Raw genomic sequence first — 22,882 nt, 5'->3', positions numbered from 1 at the left:
AAAAAAACACCAACCAAAAAACCCCACCACAATAGAACAACCGAAAAAAAAAAACCTCCAAGGAGAAAAAAACCAGTGTCCCTAGCTTTTGTTCTGATATTGTTTTGAATACTTCAGTAGAGCAACAATGAATTTGGTGATAGGGAGCACATAAACCAAGAAAATGGATGTCAAATAGCTTTAATACATTGTTGATTCATTTTTTATGTAATACTTGAAGAAAATATCAGCTTGGTAGTGTCTCAATCATGTCCCAAGCCAGTAAAGTTTTGAGTTGTGCTTTAAAGTTTTAGATCAGTGTATCAGCTCACATGCAGTGATGTCACATTCAAAAATGCTTAAGCTCCAGTAGATTCCTGCAAAAGTCAATGGACAGTGCTTCAATCTCAACTCTCTGGTTATCATGCCTTTAATTATCACTGCAGATGTACGCACAAGAACACAGTTCATGTTACTATTGTCTCAATTAACCTTGGCTCATGGAAGAATCACACTGACTTCAGTAGTAGTGAAGCTAGTAGATGGATTTTTACTCAACATAAATCCGCAGATGTTTGAAGGAAGACTAATGTTATATATTGAGATGGAAGGGCACCACTTAAGGTGCAAACAGAGTATTAAACTAAAAGAAGAGGTTACGTTTTATTGATTCTGCCAAGGCTTGTTTCCAAAAGCAACTAGGTTATGTCCTGGGTTATGCAAGCAGTATGCAATGTACTGTGAGGACCCTGGTCCAGTGAAATGATTGGGAAGGAGAATGTTAGTCATGAACTCAGTGACAAAGTTTCATGGATGTATCACACTGGACAATAACAAGAAAGTTGCTTCACATTTATTACAAAGTTTAATATATGGTGAATTACTTTGAATTGGTAGATAAAGATTTATAGTGCAATTTCCTCCAAAATAATCCAGTTCATGCTCCCAGACACTGAGCTAAGTTCTCTGCCATGTTTGGTTGTTATTATTTTATTTTAATAAAGATGAGATGAAAAGGCAGGATTTGTCTCCTTAATGCACAGGAAGTATAGAAACTGAGATAATATTTAGACCTTTGATGTTAATAATCCAAGTCCTGTATATTTCAGTTCGTCTAGCATTTCACATACAAATTATGGTAAAAGATATTTATATTGTAATTCAGAGTGAAGAGAGAAGAGTTGAAAAATGAAGGAAAAAAGAAGAATCCCTTTAGCTACTAAATACTAGATATTAAACTTGTTTTGTCCGGGGTGGAGAGCTTGCCTGTGTCAATGACATCGTTGTAAGATGCAACTCTATAGTTCCTGTTTCATTAGTCCAGCTGAGTAAAAGCTTTTGAAGAATTTATTACTCATTTACTCAGTATCACACCATTTAAGTTGTCACAACTTTTGTGAGGCAAAAGGAACTGGTTTAGAAACAGGATATGCAGGTCTGCAATAAGTTAAAGAAACATGGAAAGGAAGTCAGAGGTTCAGTTCAAGCTATTTTATTATCACTGAATTTTCTGTGACTTTAAAATGTTCTAGAGAGGAAGAATAAAGACATGTAACATAATACTTGTTTTTCTCTATTCAGTGTGCACATTTTAATCAAACTTCCATTAATAAATCTTTTCATAATTGAATCTGTTTTATTAAAAATGTGAATGCTTGCCAAAAAAAAAAAAAAAACCAGATGTGGAGAGTGACAGTCAACTGCATTTGTGGCATAAATTAAGTTCTTTATGCAATCACATTATTACCAGTTACAGTTGGTAAAACTATGTTGAAGAATGAAGTCTGTGTCCTACTGGTGAAACCCTCATAAGTTTTGAGAATGATGAATATTTATGTAATATAAAGTTGGTTCAAATTGCAGAGACCACCTAATTTGTTGAACCACCTTCCTGGTTGCCACTGTGTCATCATAGTTTCCACAGGAGGGTTATTCAGAGCTGTTCAGCTGTATTAGTCTTTTCCAGTTTTACTAGCATTGCAGGGTCCCTGGGCCTCCAGCAGCCTGAAGTACAACAGCTGCCTCAACATGAATTTGGCACAGTTTACCAGAAAAGTGAGGAAAAAAATTGGGGTGGATATCAAAATGCCAGTGTTTTCCTCTCAGCTTTTAAGGATAAATAGAGTCTTCTACTAATGTATGAACTGTCCTTAGCTGGATCTCTCTCATTTTTTCTGGTGATCATAACAGTCATTTATGTTTCATTTGTATGAAAGCCCAGATAAGCCGTATGTCTGACCATATTAGCAAGCACAGATACATTGTTTTGGTCTCTAGCGAAGAAGCAACCAACAAAACAAAAAACTTCTTTCAGTCAACTGCAAAGAACCGGTCTTAAAAATCAAGCTTGTGAAATAATATTTAAACAAATAACAGTTTGTCTTCCAAAACTGCAAGCACCCAGCCATTCTGATTTAGGGTCTCCATGATTTGTGGAGATGGAGGTATTTCTGAAAGCCAGGACAGCTTATTTTGGTAGGTTACTTACCTGCACTTTTAAAACTTTTTTTTTTTCGTTTTAGATTTGTTGGTGTTGCTGGAAGATGGTAGTCAGGGATAATTCATCTTAATTTGGGCATGAGATGGGGGAGAGGGGGACTGATGTTTTCTTTGTTAATGGAAAACTCTAGAAAGTTTGTCCTCATTATATGCTTTAGGTCCAGATCCAGTAAGGCAAATATCAGCCAGTCTTCTAAATCAATTATTAAAGCATCTTCACTGTGTTCAAATTCTTTTCTTCTGCAAGGAGATTGACATTGGTTATGATTCTCTCTTGTTAGTCTCTGCACTGAAAAGCCATAAATACACCAGTGCATCTGGATCTCCATTAGGGCTTGGGCTGGGACCACTCACTCATTTCTGCTGAGCAGACCAGTAGCTGTCATACAGCACCTTTTCATTAGCTACTGACCTGTAGCTAATGTAACTGGTGGCCAAGAGGAGAAAGGTATTTTGTATCCCATTATTAATCCTCAGGGCTGTCAAGTATTTTCATTAAAATTTGTGAATAACTTCTTTATCCTTCAAGTAAGTCTGCTATCGTGTGGTTGTAAACTTACAGTTTTTTGCTTTGTAAAATTGCCAGAGCATGTCATTGTGCATATACGACTGCAAACTCTGCTGCTAGAAATTGGGAGGTTTCCAGTGGCTCTCAATTCCTGCATCTGTATGGGTCAATTCATGTGACAGTGAGCACACACACCAAATGCCTTCCTGCCCCAAATGAGTATTTTTCAGCTGTTTAAACAATTATTTGGATTTTCTTTAAAAATTATAATTTTATTCCCTTACACCATGTGTTTTATTTAACACTGAGAAGGTACAGTGGGAAAAGGACAATGACAGGATTACTGTCAAGTACATTACACAGTGTCTGCATTGTGTTGGGTAGCTAATGTGTATATTGGATAATTGAAAAAAAGTTGATAAATACTAAGTTTAAATTGTGAAACAGCCTGATTCTGTTAAGTGGTTGTATTTTATATATTTTGACACAAAAAAATAGTGTGTATTAAATCTATGCTGAGGTATTGACATTTTAGCAGTAGACTGGATTAAAGAGGACATTTTAGCTGATGTGATGCAAGGCTCCTCACAATGCCAGTCTGCAAGAAAACACTTCTATTCATTTTTTAAAATAATTTTTGACCAATGTGGATAAATGAAAGTGATGGCCAACATGAACAAATGGAGCTTTGCTGATTGTTTTTAATCAGATAACTTCATGTCGTGGTTGATATAATTAAAGATTTTTCTCCCCTTTATCTGTGAAATGACCATTTGAGCCTGTAAATAGCACAGTTCTTTGGATGTTATGTATGCTGGCACCTGTCATCATCATGTATTGTAGGTCTTCTGACTAGCCTGAACTTGAGTGCAGTTTGCCATTTGGAAAGTGACAAAAAGAGTAGAGCAGTCATGTATTTTTGGCGATTGCAGTAAATAAAAATTAATCATGTTTGACAAATGTTTGTGGCCTTTAATGCTGTAGGTAGAGGCTACAATTTTGTGACTGTATTCAATGAACTGTGTTTTGATGTTCTAGAAATAGACACAGAGTGCAAACAGCTAAATCGAATTATGTTAGTCTGTTAAAAAAGGCAATTATGCAAAATCTGTAGATGTTCATTCTGTCGGTATTAATGATACATATGCTTAGTGCCTCTCATTTTGAATTCTCAATGCTAGACTTAGATAAGCCATTGTAACTTTTGCCAGACCACGATTGCCAACCTTAGACTTAAATGTGCAAAATTGAGTATTTGATTATCACCTCACCCTGCCAATTGTTTTAATTGATGATTATTTTCTTCATTTTTTGTTCTTAACTGTAGTTACATGCTATTTTTAAAAAAACTGTGTTTTATATTGTCATGGGTTGCCAAATGCCAGTGCACCCATGAGTGTATGTTTTTACTAATGAGCTACTGTGAGATGTGATCAAGAACAGAGCAGAGCAGGCCCAAAACTTGAAATAGAAAGAAAACTTTATTAAACTACATAACAACAGACAATAGAAAAGAAAAGAAAACCCAACACCCAGAAACAGAAATGAAAACCTCCCAGAACATTTCTTCTCCTCCCCTCAATTTCCATCCCTTACATGCTCAACAGTTAACACTTGCACATTACCCTCATCTTACTTGCTTAAACCTTCCACAACCCCGGGTTCCCCATCAAAGTCATCATCCCTTAAAAAAACAATCTTCAATCCATCCAGGGAGAGAGGAGTCTCTCTCACACCACAGACCCCCCACAGGAAACACAGGTCCACCCTCCCGTGTTCCCATGTCACCCATGGCACCACCTGGAGAATCCTACCAGGGTGACACCCTCCTTTCCATGTCCAGTGCTCTCACCACCATCCAAGGACCAAAACCGCATATAGGGCTTTTTTAAGGATGCTTGGACAAGTACCAAAAACCAGCCATCTTCTCATATTGGGACAAGCAGTCACCCCCACATTTACCCCTGGGGCCAAGGGTTCCAAGAACAGGCCACAAAGTCTTTGGGTTTGAGCCAAAATGCATCCACCCAAATACAGTCTTATTTATGCTCAGGAGAGTTCAGGGTCCGTCTATGGCTAACATTATGCAAGAAAAGTCCAGCCCAAAAGCCACTCCTCTTCACCTCTAGCCATCGAGGGGGGTTCTTTTCATCGTCCTTTATCATCTCGGTCCCAGGCTGTCCCTCTCTCTTCTGAAACCACCAGCCATGAGAATCAATGTCTGGGAAAAGTTTTCCTCTGCCTCAGAGTTAAAAGCTTCTGTCTCCCGGCAAGGCCACAGGCTCAGGCACAAGGGGGGTGGGGTGGGGGGGACGGAAGGCACCTCCAGAGTTCTCCAAAGTTCTCCACCACTCCATCCTGGATGGGGCTGGCTCAGCTCCAGTCCCGTTCTCTCTCTTTCCCCCCTGGGGCCCCCGGCCTACCTCAGCCCGGCCACATGGCCCCCCTCCCCCACCCAGCCTGGGCAGCTGGGCAGGGGAAGGGGGAAAAGGTGCTCCTCTCCTGAAAGCAGAGCCAGAAAGAGGAAGTCCATCTGGGAGTCCTTGCTTTTAACCCCTTGTGTCCTCAGAGGCGTGTCCAACCTCTCAGTGGCCACCGAAGGTGCCAACATTTAAACCTGACCACTGATTGGTTTGACCTCAGCTTCCTGAAAAACTCACTTCCTCTCAAACCAGGACAGATATATATATATATATATATATATGTGTGTGTGTGTCTTTTCTGCACTAGTAAAAGAGGAAAAATCAGTCTGGGCTATGTGTCATATGTTTTTTTTCTTTTGGGCTTTTTGTTTGTGGGTTTGTTGTTTGTTGCTTGAATTTTTTAATAAAGCAGGATGAGCCACTGCAGTATAAGATAGTGTACTCTATCATGTCGTTGCACCCTTTGGTTGAAAGGAACCTTGTGCCATGTGGATTTGGCTTTAAGGAATGTGGGTTTACCAAAAAAAGTTTACTAAATAAAAAGGCTGAATTTTTACCTACAATGAACATTCATTTTGTGAAATTGGAATCCTGTGAATGTTAAGCCTGCTCATATCTCTGCCAGGATGATCTCTTGAAATGTGGCCTCTATGTTGGTTTTGGTTGAACCTGGTCTTCATATAGTTCTTGGTGTGCTGCACAACTTCTTTTGCTCTATTTTATTGTCTAAGACCCCTGAGGGAAATACTGAGAATCTAAAGCAGCTGTAATCATGAACAGACCTCATTATTATTCCTATGTTAACTTGTGGGATAGTGCAGGATGTGTGCCATGTCTGTTTCCAGACCACAAAACTTGAGAAAGCCTATAAGGCTGTATCTGTGAAATAACACTCAAGGCAACTTGAGAGATGCAGACCACAATGCCTTTCTTCCACAGGGGTTAAGCTTAACTCTTTTTTATTCTGCAGGCTGCCTATTTTATAGCACAAACCACAGCAGCTGATTTCATGAGAATGGGGATAAACAGGTCACAGGTGTCTTACTGAGTATGTGATAGTGATTTGGGTTTGGGTATCAGACTAGACTAATCCAATATTGCTGTTTTTTCAAGGATAATGATCACTAATGGATCTGCTCTGGCATATCTATACCATAATGGAACTATAGTGATTTGGGGATTCCAAATAATAAAATCCCTGTATCAGAAAATGTCTATTCTTTTTACCATCAGTTCTGTTATGCTTTAGTTTTGTTGGTTTTGGTTTTTTTTTCCCTCACCAATTGTCATACCCTTAACCATTGTCTTTAAAAATTACCCTTTCTATTACAGTTGTTTTATGGTTGTCAGAATTGATTTCTGATAAAATTTGACTTCCCACACTAAAATCAAAAATACATATTTTTTTTTTACTTTCCGCATTAAACCCTAAAATATTTTTGATTTATGCACTTTCATTTGTGGTAACTTTACCCTTGGCTGTGTATAAGTGTTATTTAGGATACAAGGAGAAGAAATGGAGCTGCATCAGGGGACATTCAGAATGGATATTAGGAAAAGGTTTTTCACTGTGAAGGTGACTGGTCACTGGACCAGGCTCCGAGGAAGTGGTTACAGCACCCAGCCTGTCAGACCTCAAGAAGTATCTGGAAAACACTTAGTCACATGGTTTTAGGTAGTCCTGTGAGGAGCAGGGAGTTGGAGCGAATGATATTTATGGGTCCTTTTCAACATGAGAACTTAGGGTCCTATGATTTCGTAAAACCATAACATGCTTTCCCTCCCCCACCCCCCACCAACTTTTTTTAAGGGCATGACTAACGCTCTGTCCTAATTTCCCTTCATTTTTAGCTTGGGTAAGTATAATGCTTGTCCAGGAAAGTAACATGGAGCTGATGTTCACCCCAAAGTCCTTCACAATGTCTTTTGCAATATGTTTCTACCACTTCCTTACTTCCTGGACATTGATGATGTTGGATACGTTTCTTCCTCAGTCTGGAGATCTGCACCATAAAGTAGCTGACCACTTACTGTAGCACTTAAACATTCGTATTTATTTAGGTTAAAGTCTAGTGATAATAGTGGTTGTTTTTCTGCAGTGCCTGGAATTTGGAAATTTTAACTGTACATGAGCGCTCCAGGGTGACACACTGTTAAAATAATTTTATCCCCCCCCTCTTTTTTTTAGGGGCGCAAGAGCGAGGCAGAGAAGTACTTCATGAAGGCTATTCAGCTGGATCCTACCAAAGGAAACTGCTACATGCATTATGGTATGTTTCAGATAGATAGGATTTCAACATCTATTCCAGGCTTGCTGTTAATCTCTCCAAGTGATTAAAGATTTGAAAAGTTCTACTGGCAAAATGTCTTCTTTAAAAGCAAAGAAGCTAATCTACCATATATTAGTTCATTACAATTTTTCAATCATTCTAGAGGGACAGGTGAAGATTTTCATATTTTGCATAGCTTTCCTCCTATGAGAGGAATTTCAGTATTGCTGCCTCTCTGGGAAAGAAACGAAGTGACTGTTGCTGTATGTCAAAGTTTCATGGCCTGGAATATTATTGTTAACAGTTTTGGCCTGACTTCACTGGTTGTTGGTGGGTGGGCAACCAGAAGTTTTACTTTAGTGTGCATGAGTTCCATATATTGAAGTGTCTTACAAGCCTTACATCTGCCTCCTTCCAATACCTTCTTGGCTTGATATGGCTAAGTATTACAAAAGGTTTTGACAAGCTGGCTGTATCTTTCCTTTTAAGCCATGCATGTTGCATAAAGCACACAGTTAATTTGAAGGTATCTGTAACTTTGGATTGTTTTTTGCTAGATGTGCAAAAAACATTTCCATATGTGTTTAGATTCAGGGAACAAAAATTTATCTTTATGGATTAATTCTTACTGTATTTTAAAGCTGATAATGGACAAATCTTAAAATACAAATACATTGTGCCAATTGGAACATAGAAAGTAATAATTTTCATCTTAATTTAGGAAGAAGGTAGGGAACCACAAAGCACACTATATATATATTTGTATATTGTTTGAATTTCCTCTTCTGGTTCCAACTGGTAAAATAAATAAAAAATTAGTGGGCAAGAGGGAAAATCAATCTCACATAATAATCATGTTTTTACTCAGTGATGTCTTTGTCTGAATTGCTCACATGTTGTATTTGTTTGGTCCTATGCAGTATGAAATTCTGTATGTTAGACGCTCAGAATCAACCTTTGGACTTAGAACATGTCATTGTGTTTAAATTAATGTAGCCCAGTGTTGCATTATTTTGCATTGTGAAACATTGCATTTCATAGCCTTGTCTTCTATTTATGCCTGTACAAGTAAAGATGATAGGCATATTTGTGCATATAAACCTCATTATTTCATTTGGATGTAAGTATCATGTATATCTCAAGATAATGAGGAAAAGCTACAGCTGATTGTTTCTTGAAATCGTACTCAAGCCCCTTCCAGCCTTTGTTTTTAAGAAATCTGTCCTTACAGGTCTAGAATTCTTTTCTTATTTGCTCATTACTCATTAACTTGCTTGTTATGTCCTGCAATATTCCCACTGTCTCACTTTCAAGCACCCGATAAACTAAAAGAATTGTTATTCAAATCATCATTCATGTCTGATATACTTCTTTATTACCAGATTACAATATTAATGTGGTGCGTTATTTCCTAATTACGATTATTCCCTAAAAACATTGGAAAACTGTCCTTTATTGTGTCCCAGGTTCAAAAAATGGGTTCTGTAATTATGCAGAGGTGATAATTGCAACATAAGTGAGGTCCCACTCAGCGGGTTAGGAGAGAAGGGTAAAAATTAGTCAGTGTTTGGAATAACAGCATAGTAAAATGGGATGCTGAAAGGCAATAGACACAAGAAGATTCTCTTTAACATTAGTCACTAGGTCTTGGAGCATTATGCCCAGAGAGCTCTTCTGAATGTGTGTGAAATCTTTTCATTATATAACTTCTGATCACCTCACGGATTCCATGATGTTATTCTACATTTATAACAAAGTATCTATGAGACAGGTATGGTCTACTTCTGCTTACCTTTTGTGTCTGTGTAGTACAGCTGATCTCAAAACCTTATTGCTTTGGGCACAGGACTTTATAAAATTTGAAATAAATTATCCTTGCTTTTTCTTTCTTTCTTTCCCTTTTTCCTTTCCTTTTTTCTTACCTTTATTTCTCTTCTCTTTTCCACCTATTTCTTGAATTAATGAGAGCTGTGTACTGTGTGTTACCAGGGGCATTCCAAATAATCCATTGGAATCTCTAATGAACACTTGAAGCTTTACCTCTCCATCTCATTAATTTGTTCCAACACCTTGTCACAGGTACATTCTACAACCTATATGCCAAGAGTTTAATTATGGGGAAATACATCCATATTTTGCATGTAAATCTTAGAGATTACTCTTTTTTTCTCAGCATGAAGATGTTGGAAGGGAGAATAAAGTAGTTGGCATCAGTCCTAAAAAAACACATACCTCACAAAGCAGCCAAATGACAAGAGTGGTCAGCTGGGACATAACAGGGTGTTGATGGAGTAGCAGGAATAAATGGACTGAAGATTTCCTCCAAGTGCACATGAATTGCATACACTTATAATCTGTGCTTCCAGGTTGTGCAGATGTTCTTTTTGACTTCTAACCTTCTGGACTTTTCTTGGAGCTATGAGAAAATCTGTCAATATGCTGTATCTTCTAAGAGGCTTACCTTTGTATTATAATGTGCTTTAATTCAAGACGTAAGCCGAAGCTATTTTTAAGTGTGACTTAGTGCAGGAGACAGCTTATTTAATCACATGAAAATTTGGAGGGAGTGGAACAGTTTCATGGTTGCTCCTTGAAAGATACCACTACAGCATGTTTCTCTGCTCAAGCTGGCATTATAATTAGTTTAATGTAGGTACTTGGCTGACTTTGGGTTTAAGGGGATTTAAGTTTTAAGCAGTTTTTCCCAGACTCATTATGCCTGAAGATGTCTGAAGGGAAAAATAGTGGAAAAGCTGAGAGATATAAATCCCTGTAGACTGCTGACATGATGCCACTTCATTGGACATAAGGGGAAGTGGCTTATACTCTAGTGACCATAGAGGATGGCAGTCCCCTCTCAGATGGAGATGTAGGCTGCTGCTCACCTGACCACTTTTCTTCTGCCCTTCTTTCCTTTCTTCCTCTCATATGCCAGTTATCTGAACTTAGTGCAAAACCATTGTCTTAACAAATATATGAGTGATGAGTACACAGTATGCTACCAGAAACACCTCACAGATGGAAGAGAGAAAATTCTCATGAATCAGGAAGAAAAAAAAGTGAGAGAGGAAAGAGTGAAGAAGCACCAGTACTTTTTTTTTTAATGCACAATATGCATGTTTTTGAACTATAACGCTGGAGGATTTTTTTGGATACTGAGTTTGAATGCTTCTGTAAGGTTTGCAGCTTTTAATTAGATAATTTTAATACATATTTTCTAAAGATTACCTAAAATGAACACTTTTGACCAAAAGAGGTTGAACTTAACATTTATTTATTTTTGAATTTCCATTTTTTTCCTCTGGGAAAGTTTTCTTCAAACTGTCATACCCACATCTACTCAAGATATTGCCAGTCATGCATCCCACTCTACTTTGAACATGTAACTCAAGTAGGCCATTTTGAATCCTGCAAGATTTTGGTAATGCCAGTCATCGACAGATTGATGACATAATTGAGGTGGTCTGCATGGACTATTGATTCTTTCTCATCTGCTTGCCATGATGAAATGAAAGGGATGAATCTAAGTGTCAGTGCGAGAAATTACAAAGAGGTACCTATGAACTAAACAAGTTAAAAGAAACTGTCTTATAAATATTTTAAGAACATAATGGCATCTAAAGAAGTCAGTACATTAAATTTCTTAACAAATGTGCCCAACATAGGGCTGTTCAGTCAGGTCAGACAAGTGCCCTTATGGCTCAGAGACTATGTAGTTTTGGATGTAGTATTTGGATATATGATGACAAAGGAGGTAAAGGTTTCCATTTCTGTCTGCACTGAGCCTATCTCAGGAGAAGCTGAAGAAAGATTATGTATAAAATTCATCAGTGCGCAGAGATGAGGTGCATTTCAAATAGTGACATACTTACTTACATGCTTATCTCTAAAAAAACCAAATAAACCAAAAGAAATTCTTCAGTAAAGTAGGATGCAGCATAATTGAGGAGTTTGAAATTGTTGAAAGCTTTCCACACTAGCTTTCCCTTAAATGAAAACCACAATAAATCTACAGTGATGTTTGTTGTGTAAAGAGTTTATCTCCAGAAGTGTCTTATTTTATTTATAATTTGCTGTTTAAAAACAAAACAAAATAATAATAATCATAAAAAAAAATCTAGCAAACAACAACAATACAAACAAACCAACCCCCGCCCCACAAAAATACCCCAAAAAGCAAAAACAACCCAAACCAAACAAACCCCACAAAAAAACCCACTAAAGCAGAGTTCATTTTACTTGTCTGCTAAAAACAGATTTTGCCACTGTCTCTTAAAGTGCATATAGTGGCCTCTCTCCAAAATTATGAAAATGGAGTAGGGAATAAAAGAGAGAGACAAAGAAGGAGTGAGATTTCAAGATAAATGTGTGTAGAGGTCCATTCTCCCTTGTATTTGTAATGGCTTAATTGGAATAGAAAAGTCTAGAACCCAATAGGATGTTCCAGTTAACTATGTTTTATTAATAGCTGTTGAGACCTCCTTTTAAAATAGTTTCCTGTGAATAATACATTGTTTCTAATAACCCTAAATTGTTTAAAGATTCCTTTTTCATTATAAAAATGCATTATTCTCATTATATTAATTATGCATTCACTTAATTTGGCAGTTCACATTGATCATGTGCCTTTTTAAGTGTGTTCCCAGTTAGAGATGTAAAACTAAGAGACTTTCAGATTACATGGAACTGAAGTGTATTAGCTGTATCCTCATTGAACTAAGAACAGATTAACATATTCCTAAATACACTTTTGTTTTTATATTGCCTTTCACTTTTGACTTTGTGCTAATTCAGGAGTTATTTTTATACATTATCTGTTTCTTTTTAAACAAGTTTAACTTCTTAACTACTCTTATTATTGTTTTTTAATTTCATCCTAATCTTCCTAATCTCTGTTTCTGCAAAGGGCTCTTAGCCCTTTTTGGTGCCTAAATTTTCACCTAAATTTATGAGCACTTTGTATCTGTCTTACTTCCAAAGATGGCTGCTTTACCACAGCCTGAAAATGGGTTGGAATTGCTATGGTTTAAGCATCAAAGTTTCATTGAAATATGATAGCAGTGAGTTTTGAAGAACCGTTTTTTTCAGTCTTTAAGTCTTAGGCTTACATGTATAAGTGAATGTGAGAAAATCTATAGATTTACAGGTGTGACTTCATTTTTTTTTTCTTGGATATTTTCTTAGATTAAGGTTCCGTAAGGTGATGTGCCAAGTCCTGGACTTCAGTCACAACAACCCCATGGAGCACTGCAGGCTGGGGACAGAGTGGCTGGAAACTGCCCAAGGGATGAGGTAGCTGGGGATGCTGGTGACAGTGGCTGAACATGAGCCAGCGTGTGCCCAGGTGGCCAAGGAGGCCAATGGCATCCTGGCCTGGATCAGCAATAGTGTGACCTGCAGGAGCAGGGCAGGGCTTGTCCCCTTGTACTTAGCAGTGGTGAGGCCACACCTCAAGTCCTGTGTCTGGTTCCAGGCCCATGACTACAAGAAAGACCTTGAGGTACTGGAAAATGCCCAGAGAAGGGCAGCAAGGCTGGGGAAGGGTCTGGGGCACAAGTCCTGTGAGGAGCAGCTGAGAAAACTGGAGTTGTTCAGCCTGGAGAAAAGGAGGCTCAGGGGAGACCGTATCACTCTCTCCACCTATCTGAAAGGAGGCTGTAGCCAGCTGAGGTTTGGTCTCTTCTCCCAGGCAACCAGTGATTAAACCAGGGTTTAATTGTCCAGTTATAGCTTCAGGTTGTGAGGTCTCATCCTTCTTGTTCCTCCCTTCAGTCCACCATTGTTTATGCTTTTGGGCCTGAAAGTTGTACTCATTGTCCTTGGTCTCCAGCAGGAAAAGGAATTGTTTGTCTACGTGCTCTGTGAGGAAAGCTTAATAGCACTTAATACGAGGCTCAGAACTACACACCTAGACAGCACAGAATCTGAAAAACATGAAAGCTAAAACTTAAGGCATCAATTGCACTTAGTATTATGTTTAACAAGCATGGTGGTGGTCAGTCAGAGGTTGGACTTGATGATCATGATGGTATTTTCCAACCTAAATGATTCTTTGTGCTGTATTTATAATATTTCCATGTAGTCACATTGTTCTCAGTGCTTGAGCTTTGTGGTCCTTCTCTTCATTGACTGAAGAGCAGCCTAGGGAAAAATTATTTTGCCCACAAATGTAAGGAAAAGGTCCTATGAAGAAAGCAGTGAACTAATGAATCTGTATCAATGTTGTATTTATAAGAAAGAAGAACATCAACCGTGACCTACTCATGAAATCTTACTGATTTCCTTAGGAGAGTTTTATGTGGATGGTAGAAATGTCACCCTAGTCCACAAGTAGGTCAGTGTTCACGTTTGTCAATGAAATGAGTAATACTCATTTCATTCATAAATCCAGTGAATGGGTTATCATATTTCTGACTGACAGGTTAGTGTGCCATCAAATCAGGGTCCCAACTTTGTTCTGTGGCTTATACCTGCTCCTGCAATATCAATGAATGCAATTCCAAGAAGACAGGATTCCTACACCTGAAAAAAGAAGATGTAACTGTCTTACAGAAAGACTTCATTAAGCTTCTGACCTTTCTACTCACAGAATTCTCTCTATAAACTTTAAGAAAATCTTCAGCTACTACAAACCAACAGTATTTTTTGCTTCCAAACTGAGGACAAGAACTGAGCTGTTCAGAACCATCTACCAAATTTAAGTCCTTTTTGTTACTCTCCAGGCTACTGTTATCACGCAGCATTACAAGAAGATTACAGACCACTCTAATAACTATTTTTTCCAAATTCAGTAGAGCATTTTCAAGCAAGCTAGGTCACTGACCTGAAATGCTGTGGAATTTCCATGCTTCTGGCTCATCCCTTGGGTCTAGCTTTAAATCTAATCATTTTGGCATCTCTAACATGTGGTTGACTCTGCTCCCTCAGCACAATATACTGGACTTCTCAAGAGATGTGATATAGATAGTGCAGATCAGATACAGGGTTAGAAATGTGTCTATATGCTTCTTCCATATTGCCAAAATGTGGCATTTCTGTAGGGACTGAAAAATGAACACGAACAATGCTGGAGGCTTCTTTGCTAATGATCATATGTTTTGACCTATGAGTACTATATCATGGGGATTTTTATAGAGATAGCATGAACCTGCTACAAAAGTGCAACTGAATAGTTCTTTTTCAGCCAAATTTTACATTTACAAACCTGACACATCATCAGGTGTCTGGGAAGTGATATGGAGTTCAGGATCTTCAATATTTGTAAATCATGAGATCCTCTGCAGTATATATTTTAATCATTAATCTTCTGGTTTGGTGCGAGCTTCCAGTGATCCAGATGTGGTCACAGATTTAGTCAAGTCCCAAAGGTTTGCTAGTAAATTTTTTCTGTTTATCTGTGATTGTGATCTGAATGACATCCAGTGGTATATTTAGCACAGTTGCAACAGATAAGTTTTTCAGACAAAGAAAAAGGCTAACAAAAAGAAGTCTTTTCTAAGCCAGTGTGTATAATAACATTGCAGCACCCACTGGCTTGCCTAGTGTTTAATTATATTTTATTTGCATGGAAGAATTTTCTTTATGGAAACTAATTAAAGGGAGAAAGTCTCCAGAAGTCCTTCCAGCAAGAAACAAAGAGTACACCTTTAGATTAAGTTGGAATGGGATACAAGGGGCAGCAAAACCTGAATTGTTGCTACCATATAGGTGACTGTGATATAAGTTGCCTTTGTTTCTCCTATCACATCTTCCATGTTCAGCACTTGTTAGGATGGCATTGGAAGTTTTTTTCATTATTATTCAGAAGGTAGTTAACTCAGTTTTGCTTGGATTACTAAAGATGTCACCACACAAGTGTATCATGGCAACCTGAGTAAATGTAGAATCAGCAGCATTCTGAGAACATTTAAGATAGTTCTTTTCAAAAGCAAAACCAGCAAGATGAGCTATTTCAGAAATCTACTCTGTTCTGGAATAGAGTACCTTTGTATGTTTGCCAGTGCATAAAAGAGGGAACATTTCTACTAAAGGATTGGTGCAAATTGCACTTTTATCTAGTAAATTAAGCAAATTGCACTTTTATATAGTAAAATAAAGGCTCACAGTGAATGCAAGGAATAGTTTAGCCCATTCTAGAGAAACGCACTAATGCCTTTGTGCACTGAACATAAAAGATTTTTACACACAGACATATCCCAACCAATTAATACCTTTCTTGTTACAATAAAGCAGCAGAATTACCAGTTCAGATGTATGGCTTTTAAATTGTTGGTGGTGCCTGTCTTAACAAGTGCTTTGCAAATGTTTATGATTGTTTTAGGGAGACAATGATACAGGATAGGGAGGTATATGCTTTCATTGATGTGGATAAATGCTTTTTAAAATTGATAAAAGATGAAAATAAACTGTTCTTTTCAACTGCTGGGAACTGGAAATTGTTTATTCCTGTTTAAATTACTTATACATACTTACATCTTACTTTTCAGTAGATTGCATATTTTGCCCCAAAAGTTTTTGGTCACATATAGACTCAAAACCACTGTTGATGGTTTGCAATGAAAAGTAAATTTGAACAAGGCTGCAGGTACAGATTTCATCAGCATTAATACTATTTCTGATTCTTAGATAGTTTAGGAAAAAAGTACTGAAAGGATTGTGAAATATTGAATCAGTTCTCTGCCATCAAAGGTCTTGACTACATATTTACTCTTACCTCTGGGCTGTCTAGTAAGAAAGGTGGAAAATTTTTTAAAGTAACATTCTAGGCACAGAACAGTGTTTCTGAAAGTCACATCTTTTCCTGGACTATGGATTTCCCACTTCCAGTTTAGAAGAAGAGTAATAAAAAATATTCTTTCCTCTAGATAGGAAAGTATGGTGTGTGGAGGTGTTTTCTCAAAAGCTGTTGTGATTCCAAAAAACAGTCAGGCTACTATAATTTATGTTGTTGGCAAGAGCTGGAATCATGACACCTGCAATAAGAAAGCTCTCTTTGTTATGTTGGGCAGTATCTCATAAATCATGAGGTCTGCCAGCTGCTTGTCAGAGAAGAAAATCCTACGTATAAATTTCGACCCACACAAGTGGTTCCTGGATGCAGGGGCTTGTGGATCATACCTTGTGATCCACCTTCAACACCTTGCCAATATTACACCCTGCTAGTGCTCTTCTCTTGGGAAAACCTCTTCATGGCTTTGACAAGAAAGGTTCAGGTCTGTTTTTTAATGAAAAAAGTGCAGCAGTAAACTGCCAATCCTGCTCATTTTTGAATGAATGTAGTATATCGGATTAAAATTAATGGCAGCTAATGTTTTCAAAATGGTATTTTTCTACTTAGGTGCTTTAAATTAAATTGAGAGGTGTGAATAAAATTAGTTTGCCTTTCAGGAGAACTTGGCAAATCAATTTTCAGCTGAAAGTTTCCACCTTGTACTAGGTCTGGCTGGGATAGTGTTAACTTCATAGCAGCTTGGATGATGCCTTGTTTTGGATTTGACTAAAGCAGTCTTTATAACACACACCAGTGTTTTGGCTGTTACTGAATAGTATTTGAGCAGTGTGAAGGCTTTCTCTTTTTGGGAGGGGATGCAGCTTGGAGAGCTGACCTGAGCTGGCCAAAAGGATAGATATAACAGTCCATATAACATCATGTTCAGCAATTAAAACTTGCGTTAGAGAAACAAGAGGAGTTTTGGCTTCTGAGGTGGCTTTGTTTGGAGACTGGCTGAGCATCACTCTACCTGTGAGAACTGTTGAGAAATTTCTTTCACTTTGCTGTTTGCTGTTTTAGTTTGGGAGGGGGTTTTTTCTTCCCTATGTTAAACTATCTTTATCTTGACACAGAGATTCTCTTGGTTTTGCTCTTCTGTTTTCTCCCCTCACCCTGTGTAAGTGCTTGGATATTGGCAGGGGACGACTCACCACACACCTGTACACTCAGGTATTGACTTTTTCACTTGACTGAGAAAGTTGCAGCATATTTTATTTGTAGCCCATACAATTAAGGAAATCTTTGATCAGCAACCCTCCTCTGGATGTTCTCTAGTAGCTAGCTTCATAACCTTCTTATGTTATGGTGCCCAAAACTGTGCACAATATTCAAGGTGAGATCAAACCAGAGTGGGAAAATCACCCCCCTCAGCTGGTTTGCAGTGCTGGGGTACCGTGACTCTTGTTAACTTGCCATCTACCAGGATCCCCAGGTCCCTTCCCATGGTGCTGTTTTCCAGCATCTCAGTCCCCAGTCTGTTTGTACATCCAGGGGTGCCCCATCCCAGGTGCAGAATCTGGCATTTGCCCTCAGGGGAGTTGAGAGCTCCTCTCAGTTTCATGTCATTGGCAAACTTACCTAGTATGCCATTAAGACCTGCATCCAAGTCATTTATGGAGAGAACTGGCCCAAAAATGGAGTTCTCTAAGGGCTTGTGTATGGAGGATAACACAGTTCGTTTCATGTATGCATCATCTGCTACTTACCCACTCAGCATGAGTTACTGCCACCTCCAGTAGAGGGGAGAGACTTGTGTATGATAAAATACAGTGCTAGAATTTTCTGTTTTGAAGAACTGAAAGTTTTACTTACATCTTCCTTCTTCCCCCTGGTTGAATGTATTAGTAACACATCCACTTACCAGTGTTTCACTCTGCTAATCCAGGAATTTCATTAGCAAAAGTACCTTAAAGTTAACATTTTATGGCTGGTTTGCTTTTACATGGACCTCAAGATTTGGGAAACTGTTTTGCTTCATTCATTGGAAGAGAATTGGAATATTAGTTGGTCAAGCTTATTTCAAAAATTGCACTTTAAAGAAAATAGGAATTCAGCCCAAATCGAAAGATGTGAATTTTTATTTGATAGATTTACATGGAGAATTTTCAGATTCAAATCTGAGTTTCTCTGGCTGCATATAGGCATACCCTGATGTGGTACCCAAAAGAAAAAAAGAAAAAAAAAAAAAAAAAAAAAAAAAAAAAAAAAAAAAAAAAAAAGAAAAAAGTAAACTTCCAGCTTTTGTCATAATGTTTTTCCCTGTAGAAGAAATTTCCATTAAGAGACTTCCATTAACAGTTCAGCCACTGACTTACAATTTGGAAGGCAAATTAATTTCTTGTGGTCCAAATTGTTCTCCAACTATGTTGTCTTCTTATGGTTTTTCTCTCTTTTTATTTATTTATTTACTTATTTTCCTGTGTGAGAAGGCTTTTTTTGTAAACCATCTATTTCTGGACACAGTGAGCACAAAGCGTTGTAGCGCATCAAAGTGTGGTACATATTAGAGTGTGAATGTAACTAAAGCAAGCAAACCTTATGCTGTGAATGCAGGAAGGTACCAAAATGTTTTTACAAGTTTTGCAGATCTGAATAATTAGATATAGGAGACTGAGTAAATAATCTGCCAACTCTCCCAAGCTGAAATGTATCCACAGAGAAAACAAAAAGCTAAGAAAGCTGCCTTTCATCACTTTTTGTATTGAAATGATTCCTTCTGCAAATGTCTTTGTTGTACCAAAGCATCACTGGGTTCACGATGTACAGACCTTGCTAGCTCTGGTTAGGGGAATTTTTCACATTAGCACACAGCAATATGTGAGCAACAGGAAATGCATGAGGGAAGGGGGAAAGAAAAAAAGCAAATCCCTTACCATGACAGGATACCATTTGCTCATGGTTCCTGATGAGGCTTGTGGTTAGTGTGGCATGGGGGAATTTCGGTTGAGACACGTTACTTTACAGAGTAAGACAAAAAGGGAAGGATGAGATGCTGGAATGTGTAATCACTAAGCTTTGGGATAGCTCTTCCAAATGTAAAGTTATGTAGGCACAGAGATTAGATGGCTGAATTTTGTACAAAAAATGTTGAAAAAAATGACATATTTTACAGATTAGATGTGAAAAAGCATTAAAAGGAGCAAAAATAAGGTTGAGCATTAAAAGGAGCAAAAATACCTTCCAAATTCTTTTTTTTGCTTCTTCAAAGGAAAACTCATTTTTATAGAGTTTTACTGCATGTTACATGTTTTGTTTTGAAACTACTGTACTTCAGTTAAAGCTTGGTTAATGCTAAATTATTCATTCTTTTCAGTTTATACTTGGTTTAATGGTAATGATAATGTAATTTGTAAAAAGTGAGTCACTTGATTTTAGCCATCTTCTATTTTTGTTTAATGTGAGAGGTAAGTATCATACAGGAAACTTGAAAAAAGATGCCTGTTGTGATTCTTTTAGTGTTAGTGAAATACATGATAAAAAACCAGTCCATTAAGGTATACTTATATACATATATTGGTTTTAAACTAAATACAACTTAGAATTTTAAAGCTTAAAAAATGTTACCATATATGTATACAAAAATTTATCATTTTATGTGATTTTGGGATATGTTTTAAAACAAATTTTGGGATATGCTTTGGGAATGTGTTTAATTTGTAGGTACTATTTTATTTCAATTTGTTTTGATGAAGCAAATATGGTAATTGTATAGCCAGAAAGGCATGTTCTCAAATGGCAGGCTTCTTGGTGTTTTGGAGTATTGTTTCTTGATGGCTGAGTTTTACTCTATCAGTCTCACTTTCCTTGAATATATTCCAAAAATATTGTTATTACTTCTTACATTCATTACAATTTTTCTACATTGACTATATATCAAAGATACTGAAAAACAGACCAGATCAACAAATAACTAAAGATTGAATCTGAAACACTGATTTGTTTCTTGGTTTATTAGTTTGGGGGTTGGTGGGATTTTTGTGCTTCCTTTTCCTGACTATACTGTCTGAAGTGTATTACATCAGTTATTTTCTGTGTGCTGATGTTCATGTACTCCATTGCAGGTCAGTTCCTCCTAGAAGAATCTCGCCTGATAGAAGCAGCTGAAATGGCAAAGAAAGCAGCTGAACTTGATAATACGGAATTTGATGTTGTTTTCAATGCAGCCCACATGCTCAGGTTAGTGCTTGTACATCTGCCTCACTTGATTTTCCTCTTCTTTTGGAGGAAAAAAGTCTTTGTAGCCTTTGCTTATGCAGAATTCTTTTAAAGCCCAGCAACTCTTTTGAATAATTCCATATTATTGCTAATAAGATACAAAGAAGTAGAATTAAATTGTTGTGGCATTTAGCACTTTGCATTTCTTAAATTCTATTTATCATATCATAATTTCCTACCTTACAAACTTCTGTTGTTCACAAACAGGTAATGCATTTTGCTTCCATGTGAGGAACCTTCTGTAGGATTTCCTTTTACCTGATTTTTAAAATTTTAGTGTGCATAGCAACTGAAAAGACGAGACCATATTTCTCATCTGGATGTAAATAGAGAATATTTAAAAATATTGTTAATATCAGTAGGGAACATTATGATAATTCAAAATCTAAATATTCCCAGGCTGATAATTCACTATTCACAGCATCTGTAATTTAAAGTGTAGTCCTATATTTAATTCTATTCTATGTGGATAGAACAAAACTTTGTACTTCTACTTTAGCTTTCAAAGCTGTCAGACCTGGTTATTCAGTAACATTAAGCTTCTGTCTGTGAGTTTAACATTATCATTAAACTCACATTACTGTAATAGGTATCCTCCATGCTTATTTCTAGGATAACTATCTAATAATTGTCTATTGTCCACTTAACAGCTATAAGGATACTTGATTTCATTTAGATGGTATCTAAGCATAGAAAATGCATGAAAAAAGAAATTTAAAAAATATACTTCATTACCACAAAACAGTTCTTGAGATAATTACTGAAGATATCTTCCTAGGCTCCATTATACTTTTAGCATTTTAAATAAGAAATGAAAGAAAAAGCAAATAGTATAAAAGAGAAGGTAGAATCATCTGCAAGCAAGTTTCAGAAGCTGTGTTTCAGAATTATGGTTTCTATGCCGTGATTTTGAAATGAGCCCCAAAAGTTATTTTTTAAAAATAACTTAATGCTTGTAGATTAGAAAGGAAACCAAGACAAATGGCTTATTGGTAAATAATAGTCAGACCTGACAGAGGTATATGGGCTATTTGAAGGATCTTTCCCTTCCCCATGATTTTTTTGTGGGTGATATCTCTCAAGACAGAATTCAGTAATTTGAAACACTTAGATTAATGTTACAAATTCACAGACAGAAGCATAGCAGGCTAGGTATGACAGCTGAATTTAGAAAGGTGTGGAGGGGTCAGAGTCCTGATTTTACTGAGTATATTGTAGAAGGTGGTTTAGTGGTATGGTTGTGTGTATTATAGAATGTGGTGGTGTAGATCAGTACTATTTTAGAAACAGGTTTAATAAATCTCCTGCTTTCTCTGTGAGCACTGAATGTAGCATTTGAGATCTTTGAGGCACATATATTCACATCTGGATATGAGTATTTTTTCAATTTTAATATAACAGCTATGCTGCTGTGCTGTGCATCAGCCATGGTTACCCTGCTTGATCTGGTTGGGAGTGTACTGTTGGGAGGCCTTGAAAGCAGTGAGCTCTCAGTGATCCTCTACCTTCTCAATTTTTACTGTAAGAGCAAAGCCAAAAGCTTCAAAAACAAAAAAAATGCACCAAACTGAAACACTTTTAAAAAATAGGTCTGCTTTAGTTTAGCTAGAATCCCTTGTGCTCCTATGAGTTACCCAGTTGATCTAATTTTTCACTTAATATTCAGCTGTCTTTGTGGAAGATCATAATGTCTTCCTAATACTCTCTGAGGGTCTAAAGTGATCTGTAGGATTTAGCAAGCCTCAGGGTGGCAAAGCTGAAGTCAGTGCTGACAAACATTTGCTTAAAACCCCATGTGTTAGCATCTGACTGATTTTTGCTAAAAATTATGATTTTAGTGTCCATCCTTGTTCATGGCTTTACTTCGCAGTTAATTCAAATATATTGCTTCTGTAATACTTGTTAGACAAGGGCAATGCATATTCATTCACTGGAACAGAGCAGCTACAAATTCACCAGGAGTCTGGCTCTTCAGCAGCAGATGATTTTTAGGATCTTTAGAGCAATGGAGAGCTGAGGTGATTCCAAGAAGAAAACAGATACCAAGACACAAAGGAGGACAGAAAGAAGGTAGTACTCCAACTGGCACAGAGTGACACTGCTAGGAACTGAATGCTAAAGACAGTCATAAATGAAAGGCTGACATAATTTCATGTAGGTGACCAAATGCTCTTTAGGTACCCTAGAGAGCTATAAAAACTGACTGGTAAAAGAGTAA

The 22,882-nt window shown here is 37.3% G+C and overlaps 1 protein-coding gene across 2 annotated transcripts in view; it reads left to right on the top strand.

Moving 5' to 3' along the window:
- The window catches only part of TMTC2 (transmembrane O-mannosyltransferase targeting cadherins 2), a 236,821-nt gene that overhangs the window by 186,726 nt on the left and 27,213 nt on the right, over positions 1 to 22,882 (top strand). For both annotated transcript variants that reach the window (XM_063396396.1, XM_063396395.1), the window contains 2 exons: positions 7,598 to 7,679; positions 20,511 to 20,625. In XM_063396396.1, coding sequence (XP_063252466.1) covers positions 7,598 to 7,679; positions 20,511 to 20,625 — 197 coding nt within the window. The remainder of the gene's footprint in view (positions 1 to 7,597; positions 7,680 to 20,510; positions 20,626 to 22,882) is intronic.

Source organism: Prinia subflava, chromosome 4 (genome assembly GCF_021018805.1).
Source record: "Prinia subflava isolate CZ2003 ecotype Zambia chromosome 4, Cam_Psub_1.2, whole genome shotgun sequence".
NCBI classification, from domain to species: domain Eukaryota; kingdom Metazoa; phylum Chordata; class Aves; order Passeriformes; family Cisticolidae; genus Prinia; species Prinia subflava.
The sequence above is the reverse complement of the archived record's forward strand: the minus strand, read 5'-3'. Positions and strand labels throughout refer to the sequence as shown.